This window comes from Microtus pennsylvanicus, chromosome 15 (genome assembly GCF_037038515.1).
Source record: "Microtus pennsylvanicus isolate mMicPen1 chromosome 15, mMicPen1.hap1, whole genome shotgun sequence".
In the NCBI taxonomy this organism is placed as follows: domain Eukaryota; kingdom Metazoa; phylum Chordata; class Mammalia; order Rodentia; family Cricetidae; genus Microtus; species Microtus pennsylvanicus.
The window spans coordinates 9,600,120-9,613,528 of record NC_134593.1 but is presented as its reverse complement, the minus strand read 5'-3'; the positions used below and the strand labels follow the sequence as shown (position 1 = coordinate 9,613,528).

The window sequence follows — 13,409 nt, the reverse complement described above, 5'->3', positions numbered from 1 at the left end:
CTGGGTGGCATAAGAAAACACGCTGAAGTCATGGGGGGTAAGCAGGTAAGTTTAATGGTCTGTTTCAGTTCCTGCCTCTAGGCTCCTGCCTTGAGTTTCTTCATCATCTTCCCTTCATGGTCTCCTATAAGGTGTAAAACCAAATAAACCCTTGTGCCCCAAGTTGCTTTGGGTCATAATCTTTATCATGTCCCATGTCCTTGAGCCGCAGTGTGTCCTTCCTAACCTTGGTCACTGTGGGATAAGAACTATCCTTTGGCTCCTGTACATCTGAATTTTCAATCTATTTGATCCTTTCCACCTATAAACTACCCCGACGGTGAGTCTCCTCACCTTATGATCTACACTCACACTCTAGCTGTGTGTTTTGGTTCCTGCTAATCTCTGCTTAGAACAGACAAAGTGAGGGACCGAGGAGACGGCTGAGGTCCCCGGAACCCACGTGCAGCTGAGCACAGCACACACTGCAGTCCCAGGGCTTCTAGTGAGATGAGAGCTAGAGATAGGAGAATCCCCAGCAGCTCACGGGGCCATTGCAGAATTCACGCAAAGCCGAGGCTAGGACTGATACCTAAGGTACGACACCTTAACCTGCACTCACACATCAAACACATGCACGCACCACCCCAAATGTACAGAATAAACTGCCTGTTTAAAAGAGCAGTTAGACACTTCCCTTTTCTCTACCACCTTATCGAGCTTCCAAAGACTCAGCAGAGCCCTGCTGCTGCTGATAAGGAGGCAGCACCCAGCAGCACGGATGCTTACACAGCCACAATCTCTGAGTAAAGCCTTCGGCCTTTCTCAGCCGAGCAAATGCTGTGGCAGAAGGTGGGACACGGAAAGACGATGTAAACACCACTGTGCAAATGAGAAGGTTTTATTTATTTAAAAGACCCAGGCTGTACAAACAACAGAAAGCCATACATTAAAAAAGTTCCCAGGCACACAAATTAACATACCTCATTTACAAATTTACACTTTTGGGGCCCATATTAAAAGCCACAGTCCCGAGGTAAGGCTGACAAGAAAGTAATCCATAATAACTCACTTGGGAAGCTGATGACCATGGCATTTCTACTACGAAACATAATGGAGGAAGGAAACCCTAGAAGGTTCTGTAATGCACAGAGGTCTTAAGATGGAGACTTTTAATGATTTTTAAAGAAACAGTAAAAATGGCTTGCCCGGGGACATGATGGCATCCCCGGCAGTAACTGCAATCATGACAATTCTGTCTGGGGAAGGCAAGTGATCTACACAGACAGCTCTTACGCTCTTACCGTTTGGTTTTTGCAGCACTAAGAATAGAACCCAGGGCTTTGTGCCTGCTAGGCAAGCACTCCACCTCCAAGCTGAACCCCCGCCCACTGCACTGTCTCTAGACACACAGGATAATAACACGTTCCCTGAAGACTAAAACAAGTCCAGGGTCCACCAAAAGCCAGAGCCAAGCTTGAGTATTTCCTGACTCTTCCATTCCTTATTCCTGCTTGAATGCAAAAGCTGACAGTTTCTGGTTGGCAGAAAGATCTAACGCTTTTTGCTTTTTAGACAGATCCAGATTCTCCTTGGCTGCTTCCTCCAGGTTTTCTGCCTCGCAGATCTCACGTTTTCGCTTCTTCGCTTCAGCTCCATCACTGGCAAGCTCTCCCTTGGCCTTGTTGGTCCATGCCTTTGTAAAACATTTGGGTGAAGAGATTTTTATGCACGAAGGAAAAAATAGAATGAAAATGGTCTAGTTACTTCCATGAGCAATATTCTTGTATACAGAACAGTAATTAGCACTGAATTTTTAAGTTTATCATTAAAGGTTCTAATTGTTGACAGATTTAAATTTCTTATTCTCTGGGAGAAAATATTTGCAAACTAACCATCTGAATAAGGGTTGTGTATCCATAATATTTTAGCAACTTTGAAAACTCAATAGCAAAACTCCAAACAGTCAGGTTAAAAATACACAATAGATTCTACACAAATATTCTCAAGATACACAGAAATGGCCAACAGGCACATAAAAAGGCTCAGCCTATCTAATCATCAGGGTCCAAATCACAACTCACTGAGGTAATGTCCACATAGGTGTGGTGCTAGACACTTGTAATTCTGGACACTTGGGAGGCTGCTGAGACAGGACTGTCAGGAACTCAAGGGAGTCTAGGATAATTAATTAGATACTGGCTCAACAAACAACAACCATATATACTTGAGGGCTGGGGACCAAAGAAAAATGTATTTTCCTTGGGCACTAAGGACAAACATATATATATGTGTGTGTGTGTGTACACATATACATACATATATATATATACATATATATACACACATATACATACAGGCAAATACACATACATGTACTTTTTAAAAAAAAATTAAAACAAAATGTAATCAGCAACTAGGTTCAACAATGTAAACTCAGTACATGGGGGATGAGGGCAACAGAAGCAGAAAGACTGCCCAGAATGTGAGGCTGGTCTTACTTATACAGTGAGTTCCAGGGCAGTCAGGGCTACAGAGCAGCCCTGTCACAAAATCAAATAATGCCCAAAGCCACTATCATGGGATGAAAATGTAGTTCCGTGGACGAGTGCTTACCTAACATTCACGAAGCCCTACATTCTATACACAGAAATACAAAACTCCCCAAATTAAAAAACAACAAATACACAATCACAAATTTTGTCAAGTCTCTTTCTCTTTTATAATAAATTCATTCATGTCAATTTGTACAGGAAAACAGCAATGCTAAGAAGGTTGTAAATGCAGCTAGAAACGCCGTCACTCACAAACCCACTCAGTAGCCAGTGTCTACACGGGGGTGCCTACACTACACACTGCCTCCCAAGGAAGTAAAGCCTGAGGTTTAATTGGCACACCACCCACATTCCAGCCTAATTTTTGTGGGAAAGCTGGACCGAAGCACCAAGATTTTCCAGCAAAAGGAAATATTCTCATGTGAGCAGATAGCATTACAATTTTTCTACTTTAATGGACTTGAAAGTAGTTTAAAGTTTAAATAAAATTCATTTTTGCTTACTAATCCTTTTGCTTTCAGTTCATAACTAAAGCATCTTTTGGGGAGAGTAGGTCCCTAGCTAAGGACACACATTTACAGAGGTAACTTCTAAAATTATCCATGGATACTCAGTAACAACAAGTCCGTTTGTCAAAATTCACCCACATCTAATTTCTTCTTCACCGAGACGGCATTTTCCTAAGAAGCTTTCAAACCTGGGAAGTCCACCGAGCTCTCATCTCAACACAACAGCCCTTACCTTCCTCTCTTCAGCAGACAATACTCTAAATCGAATCATTCCCTCTTTTATTATGTCTGCTTCATCTGAAAAGTCAGGGTTGTCACACAAAATATGACTTCTGTTTTCTTCCAGCCACATTTGGAACCCGGTCTTTGGCCTAAAGTAATAATTATATGAAAAAAATTACACGAAATATACTATTTAAAGTGTCACATGCTCTTTGAAACTAGTAACTAACCAGCCACTCACGACTCACATAAAGTAAGGGAGACACACTATACTAGTAAATAATATCCATATTTCTTTCAACAGCCTAGGCACTGCAGGATCATTAGTGGAGAAGCCTTTGCATGGTCAAGTCATCTGTCAGTGCAGAAACACAAACTCTGCATTTTCAGTTCTTGTGTGTTTATAGGTTCAAGGTTTCCAACCTCTCTGAGCTGAGGCCGCGTGGCCTGAGAATTCCTCCAGCTGTCATTCATGGGCTTGTTACTCAGCAAAGCAGCGATCTGAAACCCTGCTGACTTCTCAGCCCTTCCCATCTCCACACCCGCTCACCACTGACCTGGGTTCTTCCTGTACCATCTTTAGGGAAAACACTGACAAAGCACACTTGTAAATTTAACTGAATTCTATTACACTTTTTGTATACTTAAATGGTTTATGTCATCAGAAGGTTTAATGAAAATATTTAAGTTTCTGAGCACTTGCTGTCATGCATCCTAAATGCTTTATGTGCATTGCTTTAAAGCAAAACCCTATGATTCAGAAATAATTAGTATCCCAACTGATAAACCAGGCAACTGAGGCTCAGAGAGATCACAGAATAAGAGTAGGACCCGAGACCCCATAGTTAAGCACTCTGACAGCAGAACCCCCGTATTTAGTCCATCTGTTAGCTCCATTGTTTCTCACTAAATAATTAGCCTGAATGACAAAGAGAATTAAAACTAAAATTTTTATTTTTAATTAATTAATGTTGAAACAAAGTAGCTCTGGCTGTCCTAGAACTTGCTTTGTAGACCTGCCTGGCCTTGAACTCACAGAGGTCTGCGTGCCCTGGCCTCCCAAGCGCTGGGATTAAGGGATGTGCCACCACACCCGGCTGGGGCCTGGCATCTTCACGCTCCTCTGTACACTGACCTTTGGTTTTCAGAGTTTTGAGAGCACGCAGCTGGAGTTTCAGATGATGAATTTTTAGGATTTTCTTTTACTTCCTCAGTCTTATCGCCCTGTGAAGCTCTTTTCTGGAAATAGGAAGCTGCAGATGCCTATGAAACAAACAGATGTGTGAGTCTAGGGACACACACACCAACATTCAAGAAGACTGTGGGGCTAACCCAGAACGGAACACATTCCCTAGCCATGCAGAGACAAACCACAGGCCTCTACCCCAGAGTGCACAGGGCCACCAAAGCAGTACCTGCTTAGACTTTGGCTTGGGCACAAGAGGCTTTATAACTGGAGATTTTTCATTATTTGCTGCTCGATTGAGAGGGATGGGCTTCCTGGATGATTTGTTCATATTGTCTAAAATATTAGTTGAACGTGTTGAATTCACTGATACAGCTGGCTCTTTGGAATTGACTAGCACCTGAAGAGAAAAGAGCATACTGTAGTTGAAAAAGAAAATAACCCCATTGTAGTATGATTTTTGGAAATGAATTCATGGAGTAAACCCAGATTGAGACTGAAGCATATTGTCTCAAATACCACACCCTAAAGACAAACAGGGAGCAGCTGTCAAAATCATGAGCACTCAGCACTGGGGGTGAACACCTAGAAGCAAGCGACTGCAGTGATAGGCCTTTAATCCCCCAGAGCCTAAGGAGGTCATTTGGAAATACCTTTTAATGATATTATTCAAACAGAAAACATCATTGGTTACCTTGAAGGGGTTTACCCGTCCTTGGCTGCTAGAGAAAACTGCACCTATTATAAGAAGAAAACTCTCAATAGTGTTTGGTTTTTGTTTTTTTTTTAAAGATAACTTCTGACTTTTACAATACTAAACAGAATATTTTAATCTGTATTATATGAAAACAAAGGTACTGTGTAACTCCTTTTCTTTTCTTTTTTTCTTTTGTTTTTTTAAAGGCAAGAGTCTCTCTAAGTCTGAGTGACTGGCCTCAAACTTACAGCAATCTCCTGTCTCTGTCTCTCTAGTGCTAGTATTGAAGGTGTGTGCTGCCTTACCTGGTCCCCATGGAACTTTAAACTAACTAACAAACACAGATCTCTTTCCTTCTTCCAAGACAAAATAACATTAGATGGGAACTATCCCAATTTGCTGCTGTGAGACACACTGTGACCATGTAACATGGCGCTTAGGTTAGTAATCCCTTGAATGTGGACACCCACGCCCACCTACCAAGGAACAACCTACTGATGCCTCTTTCCCCATCTTCTGACATTTACCCCTTCATCTGCCTCTCTCAAGAACAAAACAAACTCTTTAAACTTCCAACTACCATCTTCTCTTACAACCCCGCTGACATCACTAACATCGCCTCCTTGCCCATACATCCTCCACACAGCGGTGTAAGGTCCAGCCCTCCTACACGACAGCTAAAGCCCCAACCCATTTCTATGTGATCAAATGTGGTGGCTACTGCCTGCCTTTATTTGACCTCTCAATGCTTTCTATATACTGGGTTCTCCCTTCAGTATTTGTTCCCATTGACTTTTTAGACCATTCCATCCCAGACCTGGCCCTTTCTCTCTGGACCAGTGGTCTCCCTCTCAGTGCTTCCTCTCCTCTCCTGTACTTGATGCTTAAAGGCTGGAAAGTCGCTCAACTGAGGCTCCTGGTTCTTCTTGCTTTACAAACTCCCTAATGTGTGCTCACCTATGTCTGAGGTATACACTGCTCTACTTTTGCCAGTGGTTTCAGATTTATTCCAAGAGTCTTTGAAGCAAACACCTAACCCTGTGAGCTACTTAGCTAATGTTAACACACCAGCTTCCCCTATAAACCTGTTTGCTTCTCCAGTGTTTCTGATGCTATACTGTTCTTCACTTTAGAAACACCTCAACTACGCTAGCTTTTCTTTCTACCACCACCGCTTGCCCAAGCCAAACTATTCAGTCTCACTCGGCTGCCCTAGCAGTCTTATGTCCGCCCCACCTCAGTATCGTGTGCGATGGTTCTGTTCTGCTTAGAGCTACCGTCTCCCAGGGACCGTACAATGATGACCGAGATTTTTAACACCATCTAGAAAATCGTTAACATTTGCCTGCTGCCTATCCCTGCAAGGCCCTACTGAACTGTTCTTTTTACCTCCTATATCCTTTTTCTGCAGTCTTCAGAAGTAGTTTCCTCTGCCCCTGCTGCCACCCACAAAAATCCTTAGTGTCTGCCGTCAGCGTTCCATGAGAACGTTCTCTGGTACCTAGCCTCTTCTGACTGGATTACAACCATTGTTATATGCTCCAAGTTTACACAGATTTCTCACCTGATTTAAGAGCTGGAATATCAGGTGAATTTGCACTTTGGAGTAAGTTCTGTCCTATTAATTAAAATAAACAATACAATGTCAGTGAGGAAAATGAAGTCATCCTTGATATTCAACACCTAGACAGCAGAGATACCTTGAAAAAACATGGACATTTAATTTACCTCAGTCAACCATGGAAAAGCCAATGTTCACGATGCCTTTCATCTTTTATTTATTTATTTAACTTATTGTTGTTGTGGAAAGCACTCTGCACATAGAGGTCAGAGGACAACTTTCTACAGGCAGCTCTATCTACCTTTTGGTGTGCTCTGGAGGTGGCACTCAGGTGGCCAGCACGGCACGGCAAGCGCCATCACCTGCTGAGCCCCCTTAGCTTTCACTACTTGAAAACATGTCTCACCGTGGTTGTGTGGCTCCGGCCTTTCTTCTGGAACAGTCTCTTCTCTTTCTTCAGTGTCTTCTTCGACTTGATTTCTGACCCGTGGCTGACTCCATTCTGTAGTGGTATGACTGTAACTGAAGAGTAATAGAATGATTCCATAAGCGACAAACATAAGACCAATTCATATCCAGGACAGTAAAAGAAAAACCAAATAGCTGTTGCTCTTTTACCCAGCATTCAGTTTCTTTCTGAAATCCTCTTCTTTCTCTTCTTCTGTCTGGGTTTCTGCCAACTCAGCTGCCTTCTCTGCAGCGAGCTCACTAAGTTTTTGAGCCAATATTAATTTCCGAGAGCGAGAAGCATACTTAATGGCTAAGTTCACAGCATTTTGAGTCATTAGACTGGCCAGTTCCACACAGCGAAATTCTCGTTCCAGTTTACAAGAAAGCTAATGGGGAGAATCACACAATCAAATCATGGTTAAGTAGAACTTAGGAAAACAAAAAGCTGGCGGGACTGGCAAACAGAACGTCTTCTGGGTGCACTGCCTCACTGCCTCACGTCCACAAAACTGAAAAGCGTCTTGTATTCATGGTGGGCTGGCCTGACGCCCACAGCATTTCTCAGTGGCGTAAATGAATAAAATAGTGCATTTACCACAGCAGCTTAGATCCACCGAGACACGACACATTTCAGGTGTTAGCTATACTGGATGGCAGCTGTCCTTCAAAATTCAAATGTAGTTCTCCTAAGTTTTTCCAGCACCATCAATCCCAATAGGGCAGAGAATTTTAAAGAGCGAATTAAAACAAAGACCGGTTATTACTTTGCTCAGAACTGGCTAACAGATGCTTCCACGTGAATTTGGATGGGAGAAGTAGGCATCCTTAAGATTTCATGTCTACGATCTTCAGCCACCAGAAACAGCCATGCAACCTCTAAATTAACATGTGCGGTTCTTATGCCTGTTATACAAATGGGGGGTGGCTCAGTGGTTACGAATAAAGGCCTGCGCATGGCAAACACAGCTGTCAGGCCTTGCCCTTTCCTCCTCCTCACTAAACCACAGATTATATTTCTGAAGCTAGTCACCAAGGTCTAGCCCCTTATTTTGCCACTTCCTCTTTCTGAGCCTAACTACCAAGGTACAGCAATCAAAATGTATTGAAGGTTAGCAATCAAAAGCCCACCTTTTGGCTACCCTAATTAACACGCTCAATTAAAATAAACCAACTCACCCTAACACAGAGCTTCCCTTTTTCCACTGATAAACTTACATTTGACTATGAGCCACAACTGTCTCCTTCCATCCAGAGGTGGTCCTTTGTCCCACCAGGACAAATATACCTTCCCCTCTCCCTCAACCTCTGTCTCCTGTCTTTGTCTCTTATTCCTTGCCCTTTGACCCTCTGGGGCAAATAAATCTCCTAGGTGATGAGAACTTGGTCTTGGGGTATCCTGTGTCAATTCCAGTTCTTTCAAGGAACACTTGCTGCTCTTAAACAAATGTTCCTCCTCCTCCTCCTCCTCCTCCTCCTCCTCCTCCTCCTCCTCCTCCTCCTCCTCCTCCTCCTCCTCCGGCCTTTATGATCACCAGGCACTCACACGGTGGTACACATGCACACATGCAGACAAGTACTCGTTCGCAAAAAATAAAAATAAACATTAAAAAGGAAGACAAAGAGGAAGAACAACATTCATGTAATATATCTTAGAAAATACTAGTTCTTCTTTTTGGTTTGAATTCTGAAAATTCAGCACATGACAACCCAAGCTCAAAATGAGCTCCTGATACTCTGAAGGACACTAGAAGTCTTGGAACTCACGGTACAGGAGCATTTTGCGATTTAAACCCCTGACCTATGAGCATGAATTTCTACATATTCACCTGAGCCTCCCCAAGAGTGCTGGTATGTAAGCCTAGAGCAGTACTTCTGGTCAAGGCGGAACTCTGACTCAGAGGGCAGTGCAGTTCTCCCTCAAAGGTCAGCAGTGCACATCCAGTGGAAAGACATGGATTACACACATAGACATCCAGTGGAAAGACATGGGATTACACACATAGACATCCAGTGGAAAGAAAGGGATTACACACATGGACATCCAGTGGAAAGAAAGGGATTACACACATAGACATCCAGTGGAAAGAAAGGGATTACACACATGGACATCCAGTGGAAAGAAAGGGATTACACACATGGACATCCAGTGGAAAGAAAGGGATTACACACATAGACATCCAGTGGAAAGAAAGGGATTACACACATAGACATCCAGTGGAAAGAAAGGGATTACACACATAGACATCCAGTGGAAAGAAAGGGATTACACACATGGACATCCAGTGGAAAGAAAGGGATTACACATATGGACATCCAGTGGAAAGAAAGGGATTACACACATAGACATCCAGTGGAAAGAAAGGGATTACACACATAGACATCCAGTGGAAAGAAAGGGATTACACACATAGACATCCAGTGGAAAGAAAGGGATTACACACATGGACATCCAGTGGAAAGACATGGATTACACACATAGACATCCAGTGGAAAGAAAGGGATTACACACATAGACATCCAGTGGAAAGAAAGGGATTACACACATAGACATCCAGTGGAAAGAAAGGGATTACACACATGGACATCCAGTGGAAAGACATGGATTACACACATAGACATCCAGTGGAAAGAAAGGGATTACACACATAGACATCCAGTGGAAAGAAAGGGATTACACACATAGACATCCAGTGGAAAGAAAGGGATTACACACATAGACATCCAGTGGAAAGAAAGGGATTACACACATGGACATCCAGTGGAAAGACATGGATTACACACATAGACATCCAGTGGAAAGACATGGATTACACACATAGACATCCAGTGGAAAGAAAGGGATTACACACATAGACATCCAGTGGAAAGAAAGGGATTACACACATGGACATCCAGTGGAAAGACATGGATTACACACATAGACATCCAGTGGAAAGAAAGGGATTACACACATAGACATCCAGTGGAAAGAAAGGGATTACACACATAGACATCCAGTGGAAAGAAAGGGATTACACACATGGACATCCAGTGGAAAGACATGGATTACACACATGGACATCCAGTGGAAAGACATGGATTACACACATGGACATCCAGTGGAAAGAAAGGGATTACACACATAGACATCCAGTGGAAAGAAAGGGATTACACACATAGACATCCAGTGGAAAGAAAGGGATTACACACATGGACATCCAGTGGAAAGAAAGGGATTACACACATAGACATCCAGTGGAAAGAAAGGGATTACACACATAGACATCCAGTGGAAAGAAAGGGATTACACACATAGACATCCAGTGGAAAGAAAGGGATTACACACATAGACATCCAGTGGAAAGAAAGGGATTACACACATAGACATCCAGTGGAAAGAAAGGGATTACACACATGGACATCCAGTGGAAAGACATGGATTACACACATGGACATCCAGTGGAAAGACATGGGATTACATGCCTTCCAGCAAACAAACCTGCCACGGTGGCAACAATCCTTAAGAGACCCTGCTCCAAAAATACACGCAGTGAAGAACCCGAGGCACAGCAAACCTGGCCAGTGGTGAGGACAACAGGCTGGGAAATTCAAATGCCTAAGGACATGCTTAAAGCTGTCCAACCCTGGAGACCTAGAACAGACCACAACTAAGGTTGTGCTGTGGCGCAGACAAGCAGCAGTCACAATGGCTCTCAGACTGCGAGTCATGGGGAGCACCTGCTGGAGCGGAGCACCTGCTGGAGTGGAGCACCAGGAAAGCCTACTCTCCACCTATAGCCTTAGCTACAGGGCAACATTTCAAATATCTCAACTGTACCATCAAGAGAGAGATGAAACTTTAAGGGAAAAAATAAAATCTATGAATCCTAGATGGTAAATTTAGTGTTTATTTAAGTATCTTTAAGAAATATTACCTAGGGCTATCACTCAGGAGGCAGAGACAGGCAGGTCTCTGTGAGTTCGAGGTCAGGTTGGTCTACAGAGTGAGTTCCAGAACTGCTAGGGCTACACAGAGAAACACCCCGCCTTAAAGTAAAAAAGGATCTCAAGCTAAGAAAATAATTAAACATTGTTTCAGCATATTTTACTCACCGCAAGCATTTTCATCAGAAGTTCTTGCTGCTCTTTTACCGCCTGATTTTTAGTGCTCTCTTCATACTCATAACCATTTTTAGCCAAGTAATCAAGGTAGTTGTGAAACAGGACCGAATGCCAAAACTGTTCCTGCAAAACAGATCAAAGTGCATCAAATTACCATTCCCTTAACACTCAACCCACTCCTCAAGGATCAGATCCATCTTAAGATACCGGTTTTAAAATATTTTCTGAAAAACTCCTTTGTATATATACTTATTTTACAACTCTAATTTCAATGTGCATTATAGCTTAGCTTTATGGTCTAGTTTTTATTTTTTTAAAAAAAGGTGTCTATGTGTGTATGTGTATAAGACTGTGATTTCTTATATTAGTACTCAGAGAACTTGGAAAACTAGTTCCTAGACGACTTGCCTTCTAACTCGAATGACTAATTGCAAGGTTTCAAAAGTCTTTTACAACAACGGGCTAGGTCTAGAGTCCGGTGAGTTTATGGTCAGAGTGCAGCAGGCTTACCTGACCCTACTACTCTCCCAGTCATAACCCAGTCCTTAGCAGAGAGCCCTGGAAGCTGTGGCAGCAACCACAGGTGGCCGTGGGATCACAAGCAGTGCCCCACTGCATTATTTATAATGCAGTATCATAGTGTAGTAATACTCAACACTGGCCACTGTGATGACTTAAATCTCCTCTGTCACAGGTATTAACTATCACATGTAGAGTATTAAGACATCCACATACCTCCATTTGGCCTTTCTCTGTGGCAGTCTGACAGTAAGGAAGCTTAAAGGATAATATGGCCACGGCGGGACGTGGAAGCGTGGGAGGGAACCGAGAACCTTTACAAGGGATGCACCTGTCAGTGAAAAAAGTTCCACCTTAAAGACGTTCTACAGTATCACAAAATCCGCTAAACTAAAAACTTTTCAGGAATTTGGAACTATGAGCGGTAATACTATTCTAATAGGCCTGGAGATTTCAAATGTCTTATAAACAATCCTATTATTACTAAAAGTCCACCGGAGAAATAAGGTGGCGCGGGCCTTTAATCCCAGCACTCAGGAGGCAGAGGCAGGTGAAACTCTGTTTAGTTCAAGGCCAATCTGATCTACAGAGTTAGTTCCAGGACAGCAAGAACTACACTGTCTACAATATCTCAAAACAAAAAATAAAAAACACAAACTAATTTTTATCCGCTAACAGTCAATGGACACTACTCACTGGTGACATGTTTCTATGTGCACTACGTAACAAAACCATCTCATCTTCCCAGCAATCCTGTCTGAGAGCTGAGGGGAAATCCCTAAGTCTGACAGCGTGACCTGGCTACACGGCAGGCAGGTGGCATGACTCATGACTCAGAGACTGAGCCGTGGACCTTGACACCACACTGCCCTTCCAGAGTAACAACCCACACCGTCTTTACCACAAACACCAAGAGCAAACCGAAGCCCTGAGAAGTTTTAGTGAATCTTTCTGGTACAAGGGCAGTTAAGTTTCCTTAAGCACAGCAGGAGACTACCGCAGAAAGAAAGCTGTAGGATTTCTTCTCAGGTCTGTAGTGATCTCCAGCCACAGAGAGGGAAACAATCACCTCTAATGAGTGTAAATGAACAGACACGACGGCGGCACACGGTTATCCTCTCAGCACTTGGGAGCCCGAGGCACAAAAACCACGAGTTTGAAGCCAGCCAGTCTCAAATCCTCACGAGGCTCTCAAAAAAAGAAGAGGGGAAGAGGAAGCAGCAGCAGCTATGACTGAGGAGCAGTATCCAACCTCTGAAAAGTCCGTTTCTTCAGAATAAAACCAAGGAAAGTATGAAAAGAGCCTGTCTCAATGCACAAAACTAAATACAATTTCACTTTCTTCTTTCCTTTCTGTTTTTGAGCCACAGTCACAAACACATAGCCCAGGCTGACCCTGAAGTCCCAATTCTCCAACTCCACCATGCTTGTAGAAATACATTTTTCATAAGCAAACTTTTCATTGCTGGGATTAAAGGTGTGCACAGCCACCACCTGGAGTAAGTGTTTGTTTTTTTAAGCTGTATTTATTTTGTGTGTATGAGTATTATGTACACCACCTTCATGTCCATGGAGTTCAGAAGAGGGTCCCCTGGAACTGGAGTATGGATGGTTGTGAGCCACCATATGA

The 13,409-nt window shown here is 43.0% G+C and overlaps 1 protein-coding gene across 1 annotated transcript in view; it reads right to left on the bottom strand.

The window, feature by feature from the left end:
* Nucleotides 1-863: 863 nt before the first annotated feature.
* The window catches only part of Wdhd1 (WD repeat and HMG-box DNA binding protein 1), a 38,847-nt gene continuing 26,301 nt past the window's right edge, over nt 864-13,409 (bottom strand). Inside the window, exons 16-25 of the mRNA XM_075949482.1 lie at nt 11,996-12,110; nt 11,252-11,383; nt 7,328-7,545; nt 7,116-7,231; nt 6,713-6,766; nt 5,146-5,189; nt 4,681-4,851; nt 4,401-4,528; nt 3,276-3,414; nt 864-1,675 (exon numbers count right to left, since the gene is read on the bottom strand). Of these exons, the coding sequence (XP_075805597.1) occupies nt 1,484-1,675; nt 3,276-3,414; nt 4,401-4,528; nt 4,681-4,851; nt 5,146-5,189; nt 6,713-6,766; nt 7,116-7,231; nt 7,328-7,545; nt 11,252-11,383; nt 11,996-12,110 (1,309 nt within the window). The 3' untranslated portion in view covers nt 864-1,483. The remainder of the gene's footprint in view (nt 1,676-3,275; nt 3,415-4,400; nt 4,529-4,680; nt 4,852-5,145; nt 5,190-6,712; nt 6,767-7,115; nt 7,232-7,327; nt 7,546-11,251; nt 11,384-11,995; nt 12,111-13,409) is intronic.